Genomic DNA, 23,215 nt, shown 5'->3' with positions numbered 1-23,215 from the left:
TTCATAAAGCAGGCTCAGTGTAGTGACTCGATGGATTCTGGGGTGACTCAATGAATGTAGAGTGATGAGATGGATTCTGGGGTGATTAGATGGATGTAGAGTTACTAGATGGATTCTGGGGTGACTTTATGGATGTAGACTGACTAGATGGATTCTAGGGTGATTAGATGGATGTAGAGTTACACTATGGATTTTGGGGTGATTCAATGAATGTAGAGTGACTAGATGGATTCTGGTGTGATTAGATGGATCTAGAGTTACTAGATGGATTCTGGGGTGACTTTATGGATGTAGACTGACTAGATGGATTCTGGGGTGATTAGATGGATGTAGAGTTACACTATGGATTCTGGTGTGATTAGATGGATGTAGAGTGACTAGATGGATTCTGGGGTGATTAGATGGATGTAGAGTGACTAGATGGATTCTGGGGTGATTAGATGGATGTAGAGTTACTAGATGGATTCTGGGGTGACTTTATGGATGTAGACTGACTAGATGGATTATGGGGTGATTAGATGGATGTAGAGTTACACTATGGATTTTGGGGTGATTCAATGAATGTAGAGTGACTAGATGGATTCTGGTGTGATTAGATGGATGTAGAGTGGCTAGATGGATTCTGGGGTGATTAGATGGATGTAGAGTTATGCCATGGATTTTGGGGTGATTAGATGGATGTAGAGTGACTAGATGGATTCTGGGGTGATAAGATGGATCTAGAGTTACTAGATGGATTCTGGGGTTACTTTATGGATGTAGACTGACTAGATGGATTCTGGGGTGATTAGATGGATGTAGAGTTACACCATGGATTTTGGGGTGACTCAATGAATGTAGAGTGACTAGATGGATTCTGGTGTGATTAGATGGATCTAGAGTTACTAGATGGATTCTGGGGTTACTTTATGGATGTAGACTGACTAGATGGATTCTGGGGTGATTAGATGGATGTAGAGTTACACCATGGATTTTGGGGTGACTCAATGAATGTAGAGTGACTAGATGGATTCTGGTGTGATTAGATGGATGTAGAGTGACTAGATGGATTCTGGGGTGATTAGATGGATGTAGAGTTACACCATGGATTTTGGGGTGACTCAATGAATGTGGAGTGACTAGATGGATTCTGGTGTGATTAGATGGACGTAGAGTTACACCATAGATTCTTGGGTGACTCAATGGATGTCGAGTGACTAGATGGATTCTGGGGTGATTAGATGGATGTAGAGTTACACCATGGATTTTGGGGTGATTCAATGAATGTAGAGTGACGAGATGGATTCTGGTGTGATTAGATGGATGTGGAGTGACTAGATGGATTCTGAGGTGATTACATGGATGTACATAGAGTTACAAGATGGATTTTGGGGTGACTCTATGGATGAAGAGTGACTATATGGATTCTGGGATGATTAGATGGATGTAGAGTTACTATATGGATTATGGATTCTGGGTGACTAGATGGATAAAAAAAAAACACCTTTAGAGGCCATTTTTCCCCGCAAGCGGGGGTTGGCCTTTTTCGGGAACTGTGGTTGTTGTTGTTTTTCGGTCCCCTTTTTGAAGCAATGTTTTACGGCCGGATGCCCTTCCTGACGCCAACCCTTTTTGCCGCTTTTAACGACAAGCAGGGAATTACCAGTGAACTGGTACTCAATTAGCCGACCTCGGAAGGATGACAGGCTGAGTCAACCCCCCTGGCGTTAATTCAGCGATTGACCGGGATTCGAACCCAGGATCCTAGGATCCTAAGCCGGCACCCTAGCCGCTAGCCCAACACCAGGGATATAGTTACTAAATGGATTCTGGGTGACAAGATGGATGTGGGGTGAATGGATGGATGTGGGGTGAATAGATGGATGTAGAGTGACTAGATGGATTCTGGGGTGGTTTGAGGGATGTCGAGTTACTATATGGATTTTGGGTGACTAGATGGATATAGTTACTAAATGGATTCTGGGTGACGAGATGGACGTGGGGTGAATGGATGGATGTGAGGTGGATCGATGGATGTGGGGTGAATAGATGGATGTAGAGTGACTAGATGGATTCTGGGGTGGTTTGAGGGATGTCGAGTTACTATATGGATTTTGGGTGACTAGATGGATATAGTTACTAAATGGATTCTGGGTGACGAGATGGATGTGGGGTGAATGGATGGATGTGGGGTGAATAGATGGATGTAGAGTGACTAGATGGATTCTGGGTGACGAGATGGATGTGGGGTGAATAGATGGATGTGGGGTGGATAGATGGATGTGGGGTGAATAGATGGATGTAGAGTGACTGGATGCATTCTGATAGAAGAAGCTTAACATTATGAAGGGTATAGACAAAATAAATGTGACAGTTTTTCAGTAGATTTGATGGTGACTGGACCAGGGGACACAGCCTGGGGTTAGGATGGTAGTAAGGTGGACAGTCTTTCTCTCAGAAAGTAATTAATGCATGGAATGGTTTCCCTGGAAAGGTAGTGGCAGCAGTTGTGTTTAAATTGGAATTGGATAGGTACCTTGAAGCATTAATTGGGGTAAAAGGGAAACATGGACATTGGCTGGACTGATAGATAGCTTAAGTATGGATGGGTGGATGTGTGCGTCTGTTGTGGTTCGTGATGCGTGTGAGAGGGTTCATCAAAAAATGAATGTGCTGTTGGGGTTTGTTCATTCCTCACCCCACGACCCCTTATGTCCACTTCTTCTCCCCAAAAATCACAAACTTGTAATAAAAGAAAAAAACCTATGCCTACCTACCTCACTGTTCTCCTTACCCACCCCAGTGAAATCGAGTATACGAACATATGGATTGAATTAATGTTGGGTTCGTAGACCACAAACATGATGTCTAAATGACCTCCTGCTCTGTCCAAATTTCTTGTATATCCTTGTGTATATTGTGCATTCCCTTTATTATGGTATCTTTTTCTCTACCCTAGCAGGAGCACCACAGTCAGATGTGGCAAATCTTCCTTGTGAAAATGAATACATCTTCCCTTCAGTGGACATCTCTCTGACCATTCTCAGGGAGCCTCCTCACCGTCGACGAGTCTGGCATTTCACTCAGGCCAACTGGCACGGTCTTCAAGCAGCCATCAATCATCTGGACTGGTCTCCCATCTCTACCACCTCTGACATCAACTCATCCTGGGAATTCTTCCAAAGTAAATTGCTCTCTCTCATGCACAGATTTATCCCATCTCGTCTTCAGTTGTCATACCCTTCCTCCCGTCCATGGTACACGGAATCTTGTGGTGAGGCTGTTGCCCAGAAACAACTTGCCTTCGTCTCCTGGAAAGCAATCCAACGGAAGGAAATCTCATTTCCTTTCACAAAGCCCGAAACAAGTGTGTGTCCACCCTCAGGAGAGCCAGGAAACAATATCTCTCCGTTCTCAAGACCGAACTCTCTTATCTGGCTCCCTCTTCCAAATCCTGGTGGCGTCTGGTCAAATCTGTTTCTGGTGTTTGTTACACCCTCCATCCCCTCCCTTACCTCAAACGGCTACACAGCTGACTCCGCACGTGAAAAAGCTGAATGCCTCAACTCTGTGTTTGCCTCTAAATCTTGTGTCCCAAACCCATCCCTCTCTGTACCCACCTTACCCAGTCGTACCCAGCTGCTCCTGGACTCCGTGTCCTTTCCTCCTGACAAGATGGAAAAGTTTCTGTCAACCCTCGACTCTGATTCTGCAACTGGACCTGACGGCATCAGCCCACGGGTCCTAAAATCCTGTTCTTCCGCTCTTTAACTCCCTCTCTCTGTTCTCTTCACCCTCTCTTTTGCTCAAGGTCTACTGCCATCTGCTTGGAAATCAGCCAACCTCACCGCTTTGCACAAAAAAGGTGCAAAAACAGATCCTAGCAACTACAGACCAATCAGCCTTCTCCCAATTATCAGCAAAGTCATGGAATCCATCATTGCTTCGGATATGAAATCTTTCCTCTTCTCCAATGGCTTGATCTCTGATCATCAATTTGGTTTCAGACCAGGTCACTCTACTCTGGACATGCTGCTTCTGCTGTCTCAACAATGGATGGAGGTCCTCAATGCCAAACAGGAAATTAGAGCTGTCTCCCTCGACATATCACGTGCCTTCGATACGGTCTGGCACCCCGCTCTGCTCACCAAACTCTCCTCCTTTGGTATCCATGGAAATCTCCACGCATGGCTGGCGGACTTCCTCTCTCGTCGTAGTCAACGTGTGGCCCTGAATGGGTTTCTCTCATCTCCTCTCCCTGTTCAGGCTGGAATTCCCCAATGCAGTGTTCTGGGCCCTGTGCTTTTTCTGGTCTTCATCAATGATCTCTCTGACTCTCTTGAAAATCCTCTCTGTCTCTTTCCTGATGACTCCACTCTCTGCCGCTCCATTCCTCATCCCTCAGATCGGCAGTCTGCAGCCTCCTCACTCTCTGCAGACCTGGACAAAATCACAGACTGGGCAAACAAGTGGAACATGTCTTTCAATCCTGACAAATCTCACACTCTTACGATGTCTCTCCGAAAAGACCGACTGGACAACCCTCCCATCCACTTTCTGAATAATCCTCTCCAAGAAATTCTGTCACTCAAGCTTTTGGGTCTCACTATCTGCCATGATCTTTCCTGGGAAAACCACATTTCCAAGCTGGCCTCCAAAGCCAGTCGCCGACTGGGCATCCTCCGTCGTGCGACGTCCTTCCTTGGCACACCTGAGCTCCTCACCACATACAAGGCTTTCATCCGCAGCTCAATGGAATACTGCTCTCCCCTCTGGGCTGGTGCTCCTGCCTCACACCTAGCTCGTCTTCACGCTGTTGAAACCAAAGCGTTCAGAATCATTGGAATCTCCCACGATGACGCTATCTCCGAGGGCCTTTCACTTACTCACCGCAGGCAGGTTGGTGGTCTTTCCGTCTTCTACCGACTCCTCTCCTGCCTTGCTCCCCCAGCTCTCTCTGGGCTCTGTCCCCCAAATATTCCTGCAGGTCGCACAAGATCTGCCTGCAACCCTCTTATGGTTAAACTGCCAAAATCAAGACTCTCTGCTCACCTTCACTCCTTCATTCCTCTTTTCTCCCGCCTCTGGAACAAACTCCCTCACTCTCTTCAATCCCACTCCTCCCTCCAGGTCTTTAAAACTGCTGTTCACCACCATCTCTTATCTTCCCCAATCCAAAACCTTGATCTTTTCTACCCCCGCTAATTTCGCCCCAAATCAACTTTTTTGAGGTGACTTTTGACTTCTTTCCTGGAAGTCCTTGGTGTCCTTGCGTTTTATACCTATCCTGCCTCCCCCCAGGCCTCTGCCTCCCACACATCTCCCGATGTCCCTGGCCTCAAATGTTGTGTTTGTGTGCTTCCTCCCCTTCTCTCCCCATCTTGTCGACCTCTCCCATTTTTATATACTTTGTTTACTTGTTTGTTTGATTTGTTTGTTTCATAAATGTTAGCTCTTTCACGAGCCTCGACTCTGTATACAAAAAAAAACAAAAAAAAAACTAATACCAACCTACGACAAAAATTAATTTGCATAATTTGTTGTGTATATTGTGCATTCCCTTTATTATGGTATATTTTTCTCTACCCTAGCAGGAGCACCACAGTCAGATGTGGCAAATCTTCCTTGTGAAAATGAATACATCTTCCCTTTACAGTGTTTTGTTTGATTACACCTCTCTTATACTTGTAACGTTTGCTTGGAGAATGAGTGTTGTGATTATACACACTTCTCGAAACCTTTTTTGTTTTTGACATCAACGGATCCTATTTAAGTCGACGCATGCCTTGCGCTTCAGTAAACTGTACAATGTTTCTCAACCTTGAAGTAATCGTCCTTTTCTATAAATGACATGATGGAAATACCTTTTTTTCGTCATCTTTGCATTTGTCATTTTTTCCACCACCTCTTGCTTCTTGCTCACTGCCTGATTGAGCATAATCGCCATACCATGCTTTGCTTTACTCTCATGATCAGTCATCTATGTTGATTTTCTTTTGCTTTGAATTCCCACTGCTGCATCCAAATATATTGCTGATTTGTATGGAAAAGAAGTTCGGTTTTGTGCATTTACATGCACACTACAGGCCTGCCTACTGACCCTCCTCTCCCCCACCCACCCCTTAACCGTACAAGTCCAAACAGTAATACCAACCTACGACAAAAATTAATTTGCATAATTTGTTGACATTTTACCGATGTTGCCACCCTTTCTTCGTGCAATAATCGTTTTTGTGCAAATGTTTGCACACTATCGCATCACTTTGCCAGCTTCTGGAATTCACCTATCTCGAGCAGGGGCAATATCTGGGGCAATAGCAGGGGCAATATCAAGGCCTAAAAACAGGGCCAAGGGACAGGATATATGGAGATGCACAAATGAAGGATTCATGGAAGAATGAGGGGAAGGAGAGGACCCAGGTGGACAATATGGAGATGGAATCAAACTCAGTATGGAACGATGGGGAATTTGGAAGGAGTTGGGCGTGGGGTATGAGTGGATGGAGGTGTTAACGGTGGTAGAAAGGATCATGTTTTTGGATGGCGAATGATCTAAAATGGTGGCGAACAACTGGCTTCAAGACCTAGAGGAGGGATGAGATTGAAGTTAATGCAGAAGTTGGTTCCACAGACAGGAAAAAAAGAGGAGCGAATGAGTGGTGGTGACCAGTTATTCTGGATTTTGCGAGTTTCACCAGAAGGGGGTTGATTGTGGGCTACATTACATGCACCCTTACAGAAAGTTGAGGGAGACAAAGCATAGAAAGAGCAGAGTGTGCAAGAACAGAAAGGAGACTGGAGAAGACAGAGAAACCACCGACCTGTCTGTGGTGGGAAGGTGATAGGCCTGTTGACTCAGCTTCAGCGTGGGAGATTCCAATAACGTTCAACGCCTTGGTTTATACAGCGTCAAGCTGAGCAAGGTGTGAGGCAGGGGCACCAGCTCAGAGGGGAGTGGAATAATCCACCAAGCTGTAGATTAAGGCCTTGTAGGTGAAAACGAGTTCAGCTGTGCCAAGGAAGGACTTTCTATGATGGATAATGTCCAGTCGGGTGGCTGGCTTAGGAGGCCAATTTGGAAATGTGCTTTGCTCAAGAAAGATCGTGGTTCTAGTGAGACCCAGGAGTTTGAATGACTGAACTTCCTCAAGATGATTACTAAGAAAGTAGATGGAGGATTTGCCAGACGGTCCTTTTGGAGAGAGATGGTGAGAGTGTGAGATTTGTCAGGATTGAAGGACATATTCTAAGTGTTTGACCAGCTTGTGATTTTGTGAAGGTCTGAAGAGAGGGAAGAGTTCACTGCCTTCATATCTGAAGGATGAGGGATGTCACAGCAGATTGTGGAGTCATCAGCAAATAGGTAAAGATGATTTCCTAGAGAGTTAGAGAGATCTTTGATAAAATATTAGGAATAGGACTGGGCCCATAACACGATTAACACGGCCTTGTGGCACTCCAGCTTTAATAGGGAGAGGAGGTGAAAGGATTTGCCATTGAGATCTACATATTGGTTATGAAAGTAGAGGAGGTCAGTAAACCATGTGTGGAGTTTGCCTTGCATGACATAGGCAGATTTTGGAGAGCAAGGCAGGATGCCAGACTGTATCAAAAGCTTGAGATATGGCTATAGAGACTGCCCTGATTTTATGTCTGACATGGAGGGCTTCCATCCATTGTTGTGAGTAGGAACAGCTTGTCCAAGGTAGAGTGAACTGAAATGATGCCATTGGAAAAACAGAAGGATTTTCACATGAACTGCTATGATAGATTCCATCACTTTTCTGATGATTGGAAGCAAACTAATAAGTCTGTAGTTGATGGGATTGGTTTTTGCACCTTTTTATGTAATGCAGTGATGTTGGCTGATTTCCAAGGAGGTGGAAGATGACCTAGGGTAAATGGCAGGGTGAAAATAGCAGAGAGGATGTGGAAGAGCAGGTTTTTAGGACTGGTGATGTGATGCCGTCCGGTCGAGTTGCATAATTGGTGCGAGGGTTGACAGAAACACATGTTGCGGGTTTTGTGGAATGAGCTGAGATTGCCTTTGATCAGGTTTGCTTTCCAGGAAAACAAAGCATGTTGTTTCAAAGTAATTGCCTCACCCCCAAGAGTCAGTGTACCATGGGTGGGAAGAAGGGTAGGATTATTGAAAATGAGATGGGATGAATCTGTGCATGATAGAGAGATAGCAGGTTTCTGTGGAAGAATTCGCAGGCTGTGTTAACATCAGGGGCAGTAGATATAAGAGACCTGTCCTGAAGAGGGATGTCTGCTTGCAGTCCCTGCCAATGTGCTGGAGTGCACTGCCAGACTTGCTGGCACTGAGGCAGCTCTCTGTGAATAGCTGGAGATGTCCACTCCTTCAAGCTTATATGATTAGAGCAGAGGAAGAGCAGGAGACTTTTTTTGCAGGGAAGTTTGTCATCATCAAGTCCAGAAGGGAAAATTTGCCATTTGGAGAAATCCGGGTTGGAAAGCTCACAGTTGGTCACAGAAGTTCTTTCCTGAAGCACCATGGCTGGTGAGAGACATATCAACACCCAGCCAATTTGCATAGTGATAAAGGAAATTGTCACATATGGGGAAGAGGGAGTAGGAATGGGTGGTTAAAAGTTGGTCTATGTTGCCTGAGACAGAGAAACAGCCAGACGTAGATTTAATTGTCACTGTTTGGAGGGCAGTACAACACACAGACAAATAAGAGGTGGTGGCGGAGGGGAAGTCATAGCCAAGGTATTCCTGGGGGTTGGGATGTGTAATATCAGTATAAGGGCAGTGTGAATTTGAGTACTTGATATGAAGTTCAACTCTGCCACCATAGCTGGCTACAGACCTATCAAGTTGGAGGACACAATAGCTGAGGAGAGACACTACAGAGTCCAAAACTAGGTAGGAATGGAGGGCTAGTCGCAGCCAAAGGGTACTCCTGTGGGTTGGGATGTTTAAGATTGGTTCACAGAGTGAGAAATTGAGTTCTTGATGTACAGTGTGACTCGGTCGCCAGGACAGGGTTCAACTCAATCAAACCTTCAGGAGACAATAGCCAGGGAGAGGCACGAAGGAGTCAGGAAGTCCTTTTGGTGGAAGGATTCTGTTAAACAGCTGATGTCTGGTTTATCAGCAGCAGACTGGATTGAGAGATCTGTCATGTTGGAGTGGAGGCCTCGATGTTTGAAGTCCAGACAGTTTGGGATGGGAGGGATGCAGGAAGGGAAGGAGGGTGCAGGATGGAGGAGGTTGTTTGGTGGGGACAGGATGGGGAGGCTGGGTGTGTGTGGGAAGGTTTGGGATGGGGAGAATGGGAGGGTGTGGGGGAGACTGGGAGGTTGCAGGACGATGAGGAAGGGCGAGGAATCCGTGGTTGCGGAATGGTGGGTGAGGAAACTGGTAGAGTGTTGGATGTTGGGGTCAGGGGGGAAGGATAATCTGAGAGGGTGTGGGGCAAGGGGGAAGGGCCCGGCTAGGGGAGAGGCTGGTAGTTGCACACATAGAGGGGGTGGGGTTGGAAGAATGCAGCCGTGGCGGAGATGTAGGTGTTGGTACTGACATGGAGTAATTTTACACTAGAAAGGACCTCTGCAAGCTGGTCTTCTCAAGATTCACATTCTGTACATATGGAGACAAAGATCATGGGATATGTGGGAAAAAAATTATTGTTGAAGGCACACGGAAGGTGGTGCTGTAGGTATGGGAGGGTTGATGATCCAAGCATTTTGGTGGGACAGTTTTGGAACATAATCCTCCTGAAGAAGAAGAAGAGGAATAAATCCTGGTGAAGAAGAGTATGTGGAGTGCTCATGATGGATATTGAGGTTTATTTTTGTGCCTTCAAAAATATATATATTTTAATTATCTTGGTAAAACCAAATTTCTGTCCATTGCCGCTTTAATCTACTTTCCTTAACTTTTCAGGCTTGTCCGTACCTGCGTACTTTCATCACAATTCGTATATCATTACGGACCATCCACGAAGGCACGTCTGACAATGTAATATTCAGAATTGCTTATTTTGTACATTTTGAGATTCCAATTGGCTGATATTAAAACTATCTTTGGTTTTGAGCCCATTGGTTTGGACCACTGTTTGCTCTGTGCACACCAGGAATAATCAATATTGGTCCAAATGCAGCGAGCATTTGGGTGTATAATTTGCCCCCAAATGCTGACAATCAATAAATTTGATCTGTTGATAGGGCAACTGCAGAAATGATTTTTGTTTTTCTTGATTGAGTTTAATCATCTACTGGTACTCGAGATGATACAATTGTTCACACGAGCACAGCAAAATGAAAATTAGGCCAATACGGTTGCTCGGAGATTGACTGATCTGTGAATGTGTGTAGATGGCAGACCCAGAGATGATCGAGGAGTCTTCAACACTGCTGGACCCCAGTGAGGTTGGACGTGGGGCTGCTCTGCGACTGGGGTAAGGTGTCTGACTTGTGATTGTTTAGGGGCACTGGGTTGCTTCAACTTCCACTATTGGGGTTTCACCTTGAGATGCACCTTGTTAACCATAATCATCACAATCGGTATTGATTTTCCACAAGGAAATAGGTAAAAGATTTTTGATCGGAATTAGCTCCTTTAAAATTTGTTCAGCAAGAACTGCAGGGAAGAAGCTAGAAGAAGCTAAAGTGAATGACTTTAGAAGATTGTCCAAAAGTGTCCCTGCTTAAGAGGGACTAATGAGGCCTAACAATCCCTCCTTTGCTCTCATTAACAATGAGACACTCAAAATGCAAACACTTAAAATGTCAACCGCATCATTTCTAATGACTTAACATACTCTTTTCCACTTTTAGTCGATTTCATCCAATCTATATCCTGTTCACCAGTGCAGACTGGCAAAGAATAGTATTCAGTTGTACCTCCATTAGTTTATTTTCCAGTCTAAATGTTGTGCTTTTATTGTTCACGAGCAGGAGTACCCAGCATTGCCTGGCGTCTATTATTGTTGTTTTTTCTTCCTATTTTTGTGGGTGACTAAAACACTCCCCTACACCTACGAAGGAAAATTTATATTTAATATTATATTACTTAATATTTAATATTATAATATTATATTATATTATATTATATTACACACACACACACACACACACACACACACACACACACACACACACACACACACACACACACACACACACACAGACACACACACACACACACACGTTTGTGTGGCAAGGGTGCCCGGAGGGCGTGAATGGTGTTGGTGTCCTATTTTCTGAGGAGTTTGTAGACAGTGTGGTGAGTGTGACTAGAGTGAGTGAAAGGTTGATGATGGTGAAAATGATGATTGGAAAGCTCTTGGTGAACGTCATCTCGGGATATGCTCCGCAGGTTGGTCGGAGCGATGAAGAGAAGGACAAGTTCTGGTGTGCGATAGAGAAGCTGATGGAAAACGTGAAAGATGAGGAAGTTGTTGTGGTAGGAGGAGACCTAAATGGACATTTGGGAAGGAGTATGGACGGTTTTGAGGGAGTTCATGGGGGTTACGGATATGGTGTGAGAAATGGAGAAGGTGAAAGGCTTTTGGAGTTTGCTGATGGAGCTGATTTATAATACTCAGTTCCAGAAAGAGGATAATAAGCTTGTTACATACACGTCAGGTGGGTCGACGACAACCGTTGACTACCTGATGGTGCGCAGGTGAGATAGGGGACACCTCCGGGCCACAAAGGTGATCCCGGGGGAGGAGGCTGTTTCACAGCACTACTTGGTTGTCTGCGTCATAAGGGTGAAAGGTGCGAGGAGAGCTCGGCGGGTGAAATACCAACTGAGAATGAAGGTGTGGAGGTTGAAAGAGGTGACAGTAAGGGAGGCATTAAAAGAGAGGCTGAGTATGGTAGAGGATGATGTGGTTGAGCTTGAAAGTGGTTGGATGTCAATGAAAGCTAGTCTGTTGGGAGCCGTTGGTGAGGTATGTGGATGGATGGACAAAAGGACCACCGAGGCACTCGGAAACATGGTGGTGGGATGATGAAGTTGGAAAGAGGATTGACGAGAAGAGGAAGAAGTTCAAGGAGTGGCAGAAGGCGAAAGGTACGGGAGCAGAAAAAGCAGAGCATGAAAGTTATAAGGCAGCCAAGAAGGCTGCAAAGAAAGAGGTAGCAAAGGCGCAGGAGGCATGTAGGAAAATGTTCGGAGAACGCTTGGATTCGGAAGAGGGTCAGAGAGCGGTATTCAGGATTGCAAAGCAGATAGCGAAAGAGAGGTGTGATGTGATGGGGGTGAGTTGCTTGAAGGATGAAGTGGGACAAATCGTTGTGAACCCAGATGGGAATTAAAGCAAGATGGAAAAGATATATGGAAATGCTGTTGAATACAGAGAATGAATGGGATGGCAACAGAGAGAGTAACCCAGTTTTAGGACCGGCAGAGAAGATAACTGAGGAGGAAGTTGAGGAAGCGATAAAAGCAATGAAAGCAATGAAGAGTGGAAAAGCGGGAGGGCCGACGGGAGTTGTGGGAGATATGTTGAAGGCAGCAGGAAGTTGGGGTGTGAAGAGAATGACAGAGATCCGTAATCTGGTGGTGAAAGAAGGCCGCATTCTAGTGGATTGGGAACTGAATACCCTCGTCCCTCTATACAAGGGGAAAGGTGACCCTCTGGAGTGTAGCTCGTACCGAGCGATAAAGTTATTGGAGCATGGAATGAAGGTATTGTAAAGGGTGTTGGAGAGGAGGATAAGGAAGAAGGTGAAGATCGACGAAATGCAGTTTGGATTTATACCAGGAAGAGGAACGACAGACGCGCTCTTTATTGTGCGGCAGTTGCAGGAGAAGTATATGGAGAAGAGGAAGAAGTTGTTTCTTGGGTTTGTTGATCTGGAGAAAGCATTTGATGGGGTTCCACGCGAAGTATTGACATGGGCATTGAGGAAGTTAGGAGTAGAGGATTGGTTTATCAGAATAGTGATGGCAATGTACAAAAGAGCGCGCACAGCTTTAAGGACGAAGGACGGGAACAGTGGTGAGTTTGAGGTGAAGGTGGGAGTGCATCAGGGGTCGGTACTAAGTCCACTACTGTTTGTAACTGTGATGGAGGTGCTGGCTCAGAACGTAAAGGAGGGTTTACCGTGGGAGTTGTTGTATGCAGATGATCTAGTGTTGATTGCGGAAAGTATGGATGGACTGAAGGAAAAGATGAACAAGTGGAAGGAATGTATGGAGACAAAAGGTCTGAAGGTGAATATCGGAAAGACGAAGGTGATGGCAAGTGGTAAAGCATGTGGTGAGGTGGAAAGAACTGGGAAGTGGCCATGTGCTGTGTGCAGGAAGGGTGTCTGAGTGAACTCCATTCAATGTACAATGTGTGCTGAGTGGGTTCATCAAAAATGTAGTGGTCTGAGAGGATCATTAACCACTGGTTAATAACCAGTGGGGCAGCTACATTAAAATGTAAGGTGTGCACAGAGGGAGCTGCAGATGGAGGAAATGTTGAGGTGGATCTTGGAGACGGCGTGGAGCTGGAAGGTGTGAAAACATTTTGCTACCTCGGAGACATGCTGAATTGAGAAGGTGGATCAGACTCGGCAACGGTTGCTAGAGTGAGATGTGCATGGAAGAAGTTTCGGGAACTGAGTGGCGTGCTGATGAGGAGGGGAGTGTCGTTGAAGCTGAAGGGAAGGGTGTATGCTGCATGTGTGAGAAGTGTTATGATTTATAGGTGAGAGACATGGGTAATGAACGTAGAGCAGCAACGAAGGCTGGAAAGGGTGGAAATGCGAATGGTTCGGTGGATGTGCGGAGTATCGTTGAGAGAGAGGAAGACAAATGATGAATTGCGAAATATGATGGGAATAGAGCCTGTGATTGATGCTGTGAAGAGGAACAGGTTGAGATGGTTTAGTCATGTGTTGTGGATGGATGAAAGTGACTGGTTGAGAAGAGTGATGGAAATGAATGTAGAAGGAAGTAGAGGACGGGGAAGACCGAGAAAGACTTAGCTGAAGATGGTGGAAGAAGAAATGTGGGCAAGGGGGTTAACAAGGAGAGATGCAGAAAATAGGGCAAAATGGAGAAGATTGTCATGAACACACACACACGCAAGGCTAACCCCCGCTCTAGCAGGGAAAATGGCCTTAAAATGCATGTTGTTGTTGTTGTTGTTGTACACACACACACACACAAAATTTCATAGCCCCCGCCATGGTTTTAGTAATTTTGCTTTACAGAGTTAAAGGCTGTCAGTCGGCCATCTTGGATCTGATCTCGAAAAATAAATGACAGGCATATGTAACCCACCATTCATTATGTGTGTGCCAAATTTGACTAAGAATGGAAAAATGCATCTCCGAGAAATGGTTGAGGACGTTGTCATTATCAGTATTTTTACAACTAAAATGGCTGCCAGTCTACAGTCGGTCATCTTTGATCAATCGCAAAATTAAGTCAAGTGCATGTATATGCCGTCATGTGCTGTGCTTGTGCCAAGTTTGAACATAATTGGACCATGCATGTTCAATGAATGGATGGGTAAATGTTTAAGTAACAAAATGGCCACCAGTCGGCCATATTGGATCTGATCTCGAAAAATACTGGTGGGCATATGTGAGCCATCATTCATTATCTATGTGCCAAGATTGAACAAAATAGGTAAATGCATTTCCAAGAAATGGTTGAGGTCGTGTTCAACATCGGTTTTTTTTACAACTACCATGGCCGCCAGTCGGACATCTTTGATTGCTTCACGAAACAAAATCGTGGGCATATCTATACCATTATGTATTGTCTTTGTGCCAAGTATGAACAAAATCGGTCCATGCATCTCCGAGATATGGTTGCGGACATATGGACAGATGGACGAGACCAAATCCATAAGCCCCTGGTTCGGATTAAGTCCAATGGGGGGCTAATAATCGGGGATAATTTAATATTACCTTTCACATAGCTACAAAGGCTCAGGCACTATAGAGCGATATGTATTTATTAGAATTTTTATTTATTCAAAAACTTTTTTTTTTGCCTAAAATACTCCCCAACACTACTGATGAACCTCTGAAAGTTTGACAAAGATCCATTCAGCCATGTCTGAGAGAAATGATCACACACACACACACACACACACACACACAAACGGCTTTTTATTGTATAGATTATTTAAAAAAAAATCACTTTAGTTTGACTTTAATGGCCATACTCCAGCCACATCACTGATAGACGAGTCGAGTGAATTTCTGTGCCTGGCTCATTAGCTTGATCCTGGTGCATTAGTTTGATCCTGGTGCATTAGCAAGCTCCGTTGGCCATGAGATAAGAATTTTAAAAGTTGAGGATTGCTGAGTTTTGACCAAAAGTGTGTTTTTTGTGGTTTTTACATGGCACCAGATTTGTCGCTGGGGTGATTACCCGTGAACGTGTGGCTACGTTTGAGCGCATGCTGTGGCGAGTCTGCCGTGGAAATGTTTTCTTGAGGCACACCAATATCGCCCAGCCCCTGGAGGATCCTGTTACGGTATGCACAGTGGTCCTGCAGTTGGTGTGTTCAGGGGTGCAGCGGTGGTGGTGGTTCAAAAAAAAATTCATTCGTTTTTTTTGTTTCCCCACAAAGATTCTGAAGCTGTTATTGAACTGTTGAAGTCTCTCGTTAAGATTAATAATTTTTAAGATTATTGTTTTTTGAAAATGGTCAAAAATTAATTTAAATAAACAAAGCAATTTCAATGATTTTGCTAGAATTTTATGATAAATCATCTCTCAAATGATCCGTCTTGATGGAATTTATTGTGAATGTGTATTGTTAAATTTATTGTGAAAATTCCGTCTGTGAATGTGTATTGTATTCCACTGCCTCGTGGGTGTGGGTATTACAAGTCATACTAAAATACACCAAGTCTGGGGGAATTATACTTGGGGTTCCCCATCATTTGGGTGGTATGAGGAATAGATCTTTGTAATATAAAAGCTAAATATTGAACTGTATTTGAAATATCACGTACATAACCCAAGTTACTGAGGTTGCTGTCATGGCAGCATAATTCAGTCAATCACTGCCATGATCTAATCAGGATCACGTAATGTTATGAGGAATAGATATCTGCAATATGAACGCTAAATGGTCAATGGTTTTTGAAATATTGTGTACACAAAAGTACATGGACAGATTTATCGGTCACTCTAACGTCGACGCCGACCAAACTGCCATCCCCTCCACTCGTGTTATGGCTGGACTCTGTGCCTCGCTCCAACAGGACTGTCTAATTAACTCTTTAGCGGTTAACTGTCTCGAACTGGACTGTCTTCTCCTTTATCTACTCAACTTAACTTGCGCATACCTGCAGTTTACCATTTATAGGTCTGGTCTGCACTGGGTCTTGCATGGCTTGTTCCTATAAGCGTCGCAAGTAGATGTGCACCAATTCCAGGCCTTTTGGTGAAACTCCCAAAATACAGACTCACTGTTCACCTCCACACATTCGTTCCTATTTTACCCCCCCCACACCCTCCCTCACCTGCCGCTCCCACCTGTGGAACAAAGTTTCTCAATGTCTTTAATCTGATTGTTCCCTCCAGGACTTCAAGACAGCCGTTCATCACCATTACAGGCCATCCCCCATCCACACCCATGATTTATTCTACCCCCATGAACCCTCACCAGACACACTTCTTTCTGGGTTTCCAGTTTTTCTTTCCACTTCTGTAATTGAGAGTTTGCATCTGTGTCTATCTTGTTCACCACCTGTGTCCCTCCCTTGCTCTCATTATTCATTGCGTCCCCTCTTTCTCTGAGTCTCCCTCTGTTGTGTCTCTCAACCCTGCTGTTGTTATCTTCCCCACCCCACTCTTTATACTTTTATTTTTGTCCCCCACCCCTCCGACAAGTTAGGAGATGTGGGACATTAAAATGAGCTCCGTCCAACTGACCGATCATTTGTCCATGTACTTTTGTGTACGATATATTTTTAAAAACCGTTGAACATTTAGCTTTCATATTGCAAATATGTATTCCTCATGACATTATCCCAACCTAATTAGGTCACGCCTGTGATTGGCTGAGTTATGTTCCCATAGCAACCATCTCGCTAACTTTGCTTGTGTACGCGATATTTCAAAAACGGTTCGGATTTTGCTTTCATATTACACAGATCTATTCCTCATACCACGCAAAAGGTGGAGGATTTAGAGTATCAGCTCCTTGTTTTTTGTTTTTTTGTTGCATCATCATCCATTCTGTGTTCTATCAACATCACGAGCCAGAGCACTGTATACAAAACTAGAGCTTCCAGGGAAGCAGAACTCAACTGAACTGACTGGACAACTTTAAAGATAGTCTTAATGTCGTTTCGGAGCTGAAAACAATATGGCGGCCTATGGCAGCCATTTCGTGACAGATCGGGTTGGAATGCAATAGCAACCTACCTTGTGTGGTAAGGGTTAAACATTCTAAGTTTGATCAAAATCTGTTAATATTTGTGGACGCTAGAGTGTTAACGTCGTTTTCATGACCAAAAACAAAATGGTCGCCTAAGTCCGCCATTTTTCAACGGATCGGGCTGAAATGTAACACCAACCTGGTCCTTGGGGTAAGGATACTGCATGTCAAGTTTGATCAGAATCGGTTGATATTTGTGGACGCTGGAGTGTTAACGTCGAAAAGTTAACGGACGACAGACGACGGACGCCGGAGGGTTCAGTATGTGATGAACTCAACTGGACGGTAGTTCAGTTGAGTTAAAAATGGTTTCAGGCTCATGGAACGACATCATTTCATTGAGGCAATGGGGGAGGAGCAAGGGGGATCATAATCATAAATGGGTGAATGTGGGAGACCAGCTTTATGGGACATCTGTGTGTCACTATGTTTGACTTCTGACCACACCCCCATAACCCAGCCATCCCTGCAAAGGCGAGCCAAATAGTGCGAAGATTTTTATTTTATTTTTACTAAAAGAAAGATTTTTTTTTTTTCTTAACAACACAGGTGATTCCCACACTTCCACATATAAGTAATAATATATGACACTATTTTTCTTTATAATTGCAGTGCATAAATTGTTTAATACTATATCTAATGTACAGAAAATATAATAACTGTAAAATAGCTCCAAAGATGTCATTGTTCCCTCACCAGGGTGACTACGTTCTGAAGTCAGTATTTATCATTTTCTTCCAAGGAGACCAGCTTAAACATCGTGTCAAGAAGATATGCGAAGGGTATGCAAATGTGAAGTGCTGTGGGAGTGTTTGTTAAGTATAAAATTTGCTTCTACACTGAGCATTGGAAATAAAATATGCTTTTTTATTCACCGAAGTGTCTTCACCAGAAGTTTTAAGTGTCTTCACCAGACTGATTTAGGCCTTTTAGGTTTATGCATTAAGAAAGCACAAAATTGATTCAAACTTCCATGAGTTCAACTAAAATGTGTTGTGTATGCATTATCCTCTGTATGCTAGACGATGCAGTGCGCCCCTGTAGGTCAGGGCAGGAATTTGGAATTTGTTCAGATGCCGGCGATAGCTCACCTACTCTTCACGAAGGACACCTTCGATTTTTAACGTCCACCAACTAATGCCGGCAGACGGGGTGTCCAGTTTAACGTCCATCCGAGGGACGGCACATAACTCGCCCTGTCTGCCAGTAAAAGAGTTTATAACTGCCTCAAGATTCAAACCCTGGCTAGACTGCTTAGATGCGAGTGTGCGTTCCTCTGGGTGATCCTGCCAATACAACTGAAATGGGAATTCTTGCAGTGACGTTTGTTTTATGGACAAATAGACTTACCCTTTGTGGATCAAAAAAAACAACAACATTACTTTGTCTCTCTTTCAAAAATAAAATGCTCTCTGAAATAGTTGCTTCTCTCCTTACTAAGTTGCATTTACCTCTTTTGCTCCGACAAAGGGTTAACACTCTATGTCAGCCTAATCTTGCTTTACCTGGCATTTCCTTTACCTCCAGAATCCTTAGATCAACCTCATGTCGATTCCATCCTCTGTTTTACTTGTCCGCTGACATAGAACGACACTCGTCTTCACCAGCAAGACAAGTTATCCATTCTTTTTTTGGTTAACTTGATTGTTGTTCTCATATCCATGTTCTCCATAAAAGCCAGTGGCTGGGGTGTATGTGCACATACTGAGCAGCGCACAGCAGGCTGTTTTGTCAAGGAAATGTAAAATTATAATTAAAACCATTTTACGTTTTGTTAGGAAAGGTAATTTGATGCACTCCGAATTAGGTCTCTTTTATTTTCCCCATTTTGTCGTCTCTGAACCTCCTCAAAGCGTTTGTACACAAGTTGCACAAAATAGTAATGTTTGAAGGCAAAGCTGATTTCCCACCCTCTCCCCTTGAATAATACGAGGGACATTATCCATTGCCAATGTTTTTTTTTAGATGGACAACAAGGACATTAGGATGCATCAAGAGTGCAGATTTATTGTTGTCATTTGTATCGGTGTACTCTCTGGCAGGTTTCGCGCCACACTCTATCCTTGCCCCGAGACCTCCCAAGAGCGCGGTGAAATGGAGACAGGCGTGACTTCGCGTATTGAAGATCTACAAACGGTCCGTCTTCCATCGGCGTCATATCTTTATTTGTAAATGAATCGCTATATTTATTGTTCATACGTAAAACGTTGAAGGTTGAATGGAAAGAACAGTTTGGTTTTATAGTGTTGTTTTTACTTGAAATGTTTTCCATTAGGGTGGTAGAAGTGCAAAGGTCATAGAGGAAAACAATTGGAAGAATTGCTGATCTATTCTCGGCATTTTTTTCTCCTTCTTCCTCTTTCAGGCTGGTTAAAAAATATACTTGGCATCGATTCTCACTTCTTCATTTCCCCCATCATCAATCATCCTCATACCCGCTTGCCATTAAATGACGAGGAGAGTTCTCTTAAGATATCACCCACCTCTTCTCTTTGCACACATGCAAGAATGGCTTGCTGTGTTTGGAATCTGGAAGCCATAATGCTCAGACACGGGCCTTTTTGGAGTGAATAAAGCGGATTAATGGTGCTCACTCGGTTCCCGAAAACGATATCCCTATAGCTCCTCGGTGGCCCATGGAGATTGAAGTCATTTATCTTGCAGACAGGTCATCAGTGCACCTGCCCATATGAGAGTCACAATATCTGCTTGTTATCAAATTGTACAAAACCGTCTTCGAGCATTCTCTTACCGAGGAGATGATGATGTCGCTTTCCTTTTAAAAAGTTGTGTTTATGATGAATGTGCTCAGTTGAATGTTCTGCGCTTTTATCGAGAGGTCACCTTCGTGTTGCACCTTGCAGCAGGATGTGTAAAATCGCTGGAAAAACGTTCTGTTCGGGGCGAAGGAAACCAATTGTATTTATTTATTTGTCTCGTCTTTGTCTGTAGTTTGTTTATTTATTTGTTTAATTTCTTTAATTTAATTTTGAAGGTTATTAATTTAAATATTCTGCACTTGGATCTAGTTAGACTTGGCTATTTTCAAATGGAGTTTGTACGATTCCTTTTGCTGTTAAATATTTTACTAATGTTTTTTAATTGATTTTAAAAATGGATGCATATTTTATATATTTTAATTTGAAAAAGGTATGATCAGTAAATATGTTCATCATATGGAACTGTAGGTAGGAGAGGAATGTGCTGGTTGTGCTTGTTGCTGATTGATTGAAGTAGACTGGAAAGCAGTGGTTGAAAGGCCGATGAGTTGTGTGAATATCTAACGAGAACAGTGGTAGATTGTTTGAACCCAGGACAAGCTATGTGCCATCCAGACCAAATATCAAGATTCGTGTATGAAATTATACCTTTTATTTTCTTGTCATCCTTGACTTCAGAAATCCATTCTTAACAACCCTACGATGATGGTATTTTTGGAAGTCGTAAATTGAAGTCCTGACCTAAACCTTTTGTCACATTTCTGGTACATTTGTCATCGGTTCGACGTTGTCATGTCTGCTGCTTGGGGGCGGCTGGGGGGGAGTGGGTGGCACATAGACTGCTAACAAAACCCCAGTAAAGTGTGAGGTACTGTCCTCTTATTCAAACCAGTTTAGTGCTCACAATTTAATTATCCTGCAATAATTTATGGCTTGGTAGTTTTGTTACTACTGTATAAATGTGATTTGTCGAAGTAAAATATGGATAAAATAAATCTGAAATTATAGGGATGTAATGGATTTGTGTGCATGGGGGTGAATCTGAACCCATTACGATGGCACTCCATACCTGAACTTACAGGTACTGAGTCAAACTGAAGACCACAGGCAGCGTATGCTCGCTTCGGCAGCTCAGAACATCCGCCTTTGGACCATTAAGATGCGCAAGATGAAGGCCATATACCACACTCTCAACCTGTGCAATATCGACGTCACCCAGAAATGTCTGATTGCTGAAGTGTGGTGCCCTGTGGCTGATATGGACTCCATTCAGTTTGCATTGCGGCGTGGCACGGTAGGCCCATTGCATGAATCTCTTTTTTCCCCACCCACATAAAAGTTGAGCAACTGGGATTGATGGCTTTGTCTCACATGTAATCCCTCAGGAACATAGTGGTTCCACGGTACCATCAATTCTCAACCGCATGCAGACCACGCAGACACCACCAACGTATAACCGCACTAACAAGTTCACTGCCGGCTTCCAAAATATTGTTGACGCGTATGGTGTTGGAAACTACCGTGAAATAAATCCTGGTGAGTTGTGTTTATTTTACTGTAGAGATGAAGCTACTTTCTGATCAGTGTGTGAAGATTTCTTTCCGTAATGAGGGGTGTTTAGTTAAGCCTGATATGAAAATTCCAAACCTGCTTACTTTTATGGATGTGCATAATATTTATGGAAATGTACTGAAATTAAGGTGATCATGGACATGGCCAAAATGTTGCGGAAGTATGATGTTGTAGCAAAAATGCAAGGAAGTCAGGTTTTATAACGAGTAATTGGTGATAAAATATGAAAATGAAATTGCAAAGGAATACTTATTTGTTTCACAGCAAAAATACTTACATGATGTTGAAAAACTAGTCACATTTGTGGTATTGTGGAAAGCGCAACTGAACCTGTGCTGAGGCTTCTCCCAGAAGTTGGCGATTATGTTGCATAATTTGTAATATGAACAACTCGATTTTGATAAGAAAAATACAATTTTCAATATTGTTGGACGTATTTGTACTTGTATGAATTTCCTGAATTTAAGTTTGAACAACGAGTCATCAAACAATTGGAGTCATGATAAGCCGAACTGCGCCTGTGTAGACTGTAGAGATCAATTCTGGAAGTTGGCGAAGTAAGCACATGGTGAGCAAGCGTTGCCGTAAAGAAGATTGCATTATATTCGTAAATTCCTGCAAAGGGAACTAAGGTTAATGAAAATTGTGCTTCTCACAGCTCGATATTCCTAATTTCACCAGTACAGGGTGGTCAGGTCTGAAATAATGCAGAATGTTTGGGAGGGCATTGCACATGATGGTGTCTTCATGCTTCACTTTCAGTCACTCTTCTTCTTCCCTCTTTTTCCTCTTTTGTATGTAGCACATGGCTGCGATAGCATAATTTGTTAAGCAGGAACATTAATTTGTTAACCATTTTTAACCCCTTTAGGTTAAGCAGGAATTTGGCCAGGGTACTGGCGATAGGTCACCTACTCTTCGGGAATGGTTCCATTGGATATTTAATGTCCACTAACTAATGCTGGCAGACAAGATGCCCAATTTGATGTGCACATTAGGGACGGCACCCACATTGATGCTTCGCTCTGCATGAGGAACACCAGAATGACAGTTTATAGCTGGGCTGAGACTTGAATCCAGGCTCAGCTAATGTGCATACCTCTTGGCTATCCTGCCAGCCTCTTCCTTAACAAGAATGACCACTCTGTGGTCACAACATGCAACAAAATCCGGTAACGGGCCGATTGGGAAACATTTAATGCGCTAATAAAAAATTAACATGACACTTTTTATTTATGTCGCCCTGCCCACGGTTATATCAGAATGAGCTGATTTGTTACACTGTCACGGATTGTTTAACCCCAATACGGGGTCGTTCAAAAATTACATAACGCTACTTTTAAAGTAATTTGCATAACGTAGCTCTTGATTACCATGCGTCCTGACGTACTTGATTAAACCCTACTATTTATTCGACATATGATTTGATGTTTCTGGGTTCCTCATCGTAAATAATACTCGACCCAAACAAAACCAATGGAAATCTGATGCAACAAAGCCGGGCAGTGCATAATCGGCAGGAGACTACAGACCTAATGTTATTACTGTTAGGCCCACCGGA

At 43.6% G+C, this 23,215-nt stretch overlaps 1 protein-coding gene across 14 annotated transcripts in view; it reads left to right on the top strand.

The window, feature by feature from the left end:
- Positions 1-23,215, top strand: part of LOC137415338 (V-type proton ATPase 116 kDa subunit a 1) — a 221,662-nt gene that overhangs the window by 52,267 nt on the left and 146,180 nt on the right. For 13 of the 14 annotated variants that reach the window (XR_013623861.1, XM_068100933.2, XM_078780484.1 and 10 more), the window contains 6 exons: positions 10,326-10,408; positions 15,319-15,445; positions 18,062-18,144; positions 19,405-19,498; positions 21,164-21,376; positions 21,468-21,618. Coding sequence is in view for 13 of the 14 variants with exons in the window: in XM_068100933.2 (XP_067957034.1) it covers positions 10,326-10,408; positions 15,319-15,445; positions 18,062-18,144; positions 19,405-19,498; positions 21,164-21,376; positions 21,468-21,618 (751 nt within the window). In the remaining variant the exon portion in view is untranslated. Of the gene's footprint in view, positions 1-3,016; positions 3,164-10,325; positions 10,409-15,318; positions 15,446-18,061; positions 18,145-19,404; positions 19,499-21,163; positions 21,377-21,467; positions 21,619-23,215 lie in introns of those variants that run through there. The other variant, XM_068100935.2, reaches the window with a different exon arrangement.

Source organism: Myxine glutinosa, chromosome 6 (genome assembly GCF_964187855.1).
Source record: "Myxine glutinosa chromosome 6, kmMyxGlut1.1, whole genome shotgun sequence".
In the NCBI taxonomy this organism is placed as follows: Eukaryota; Metazoa; Chordata; class Myxini; order Myxiniformes; family Myxinidae; genus Myxine; species Myxine glutinosa.
This window is presented reverse-complemented; position numbering and strand designations above follow the sequence as displayed.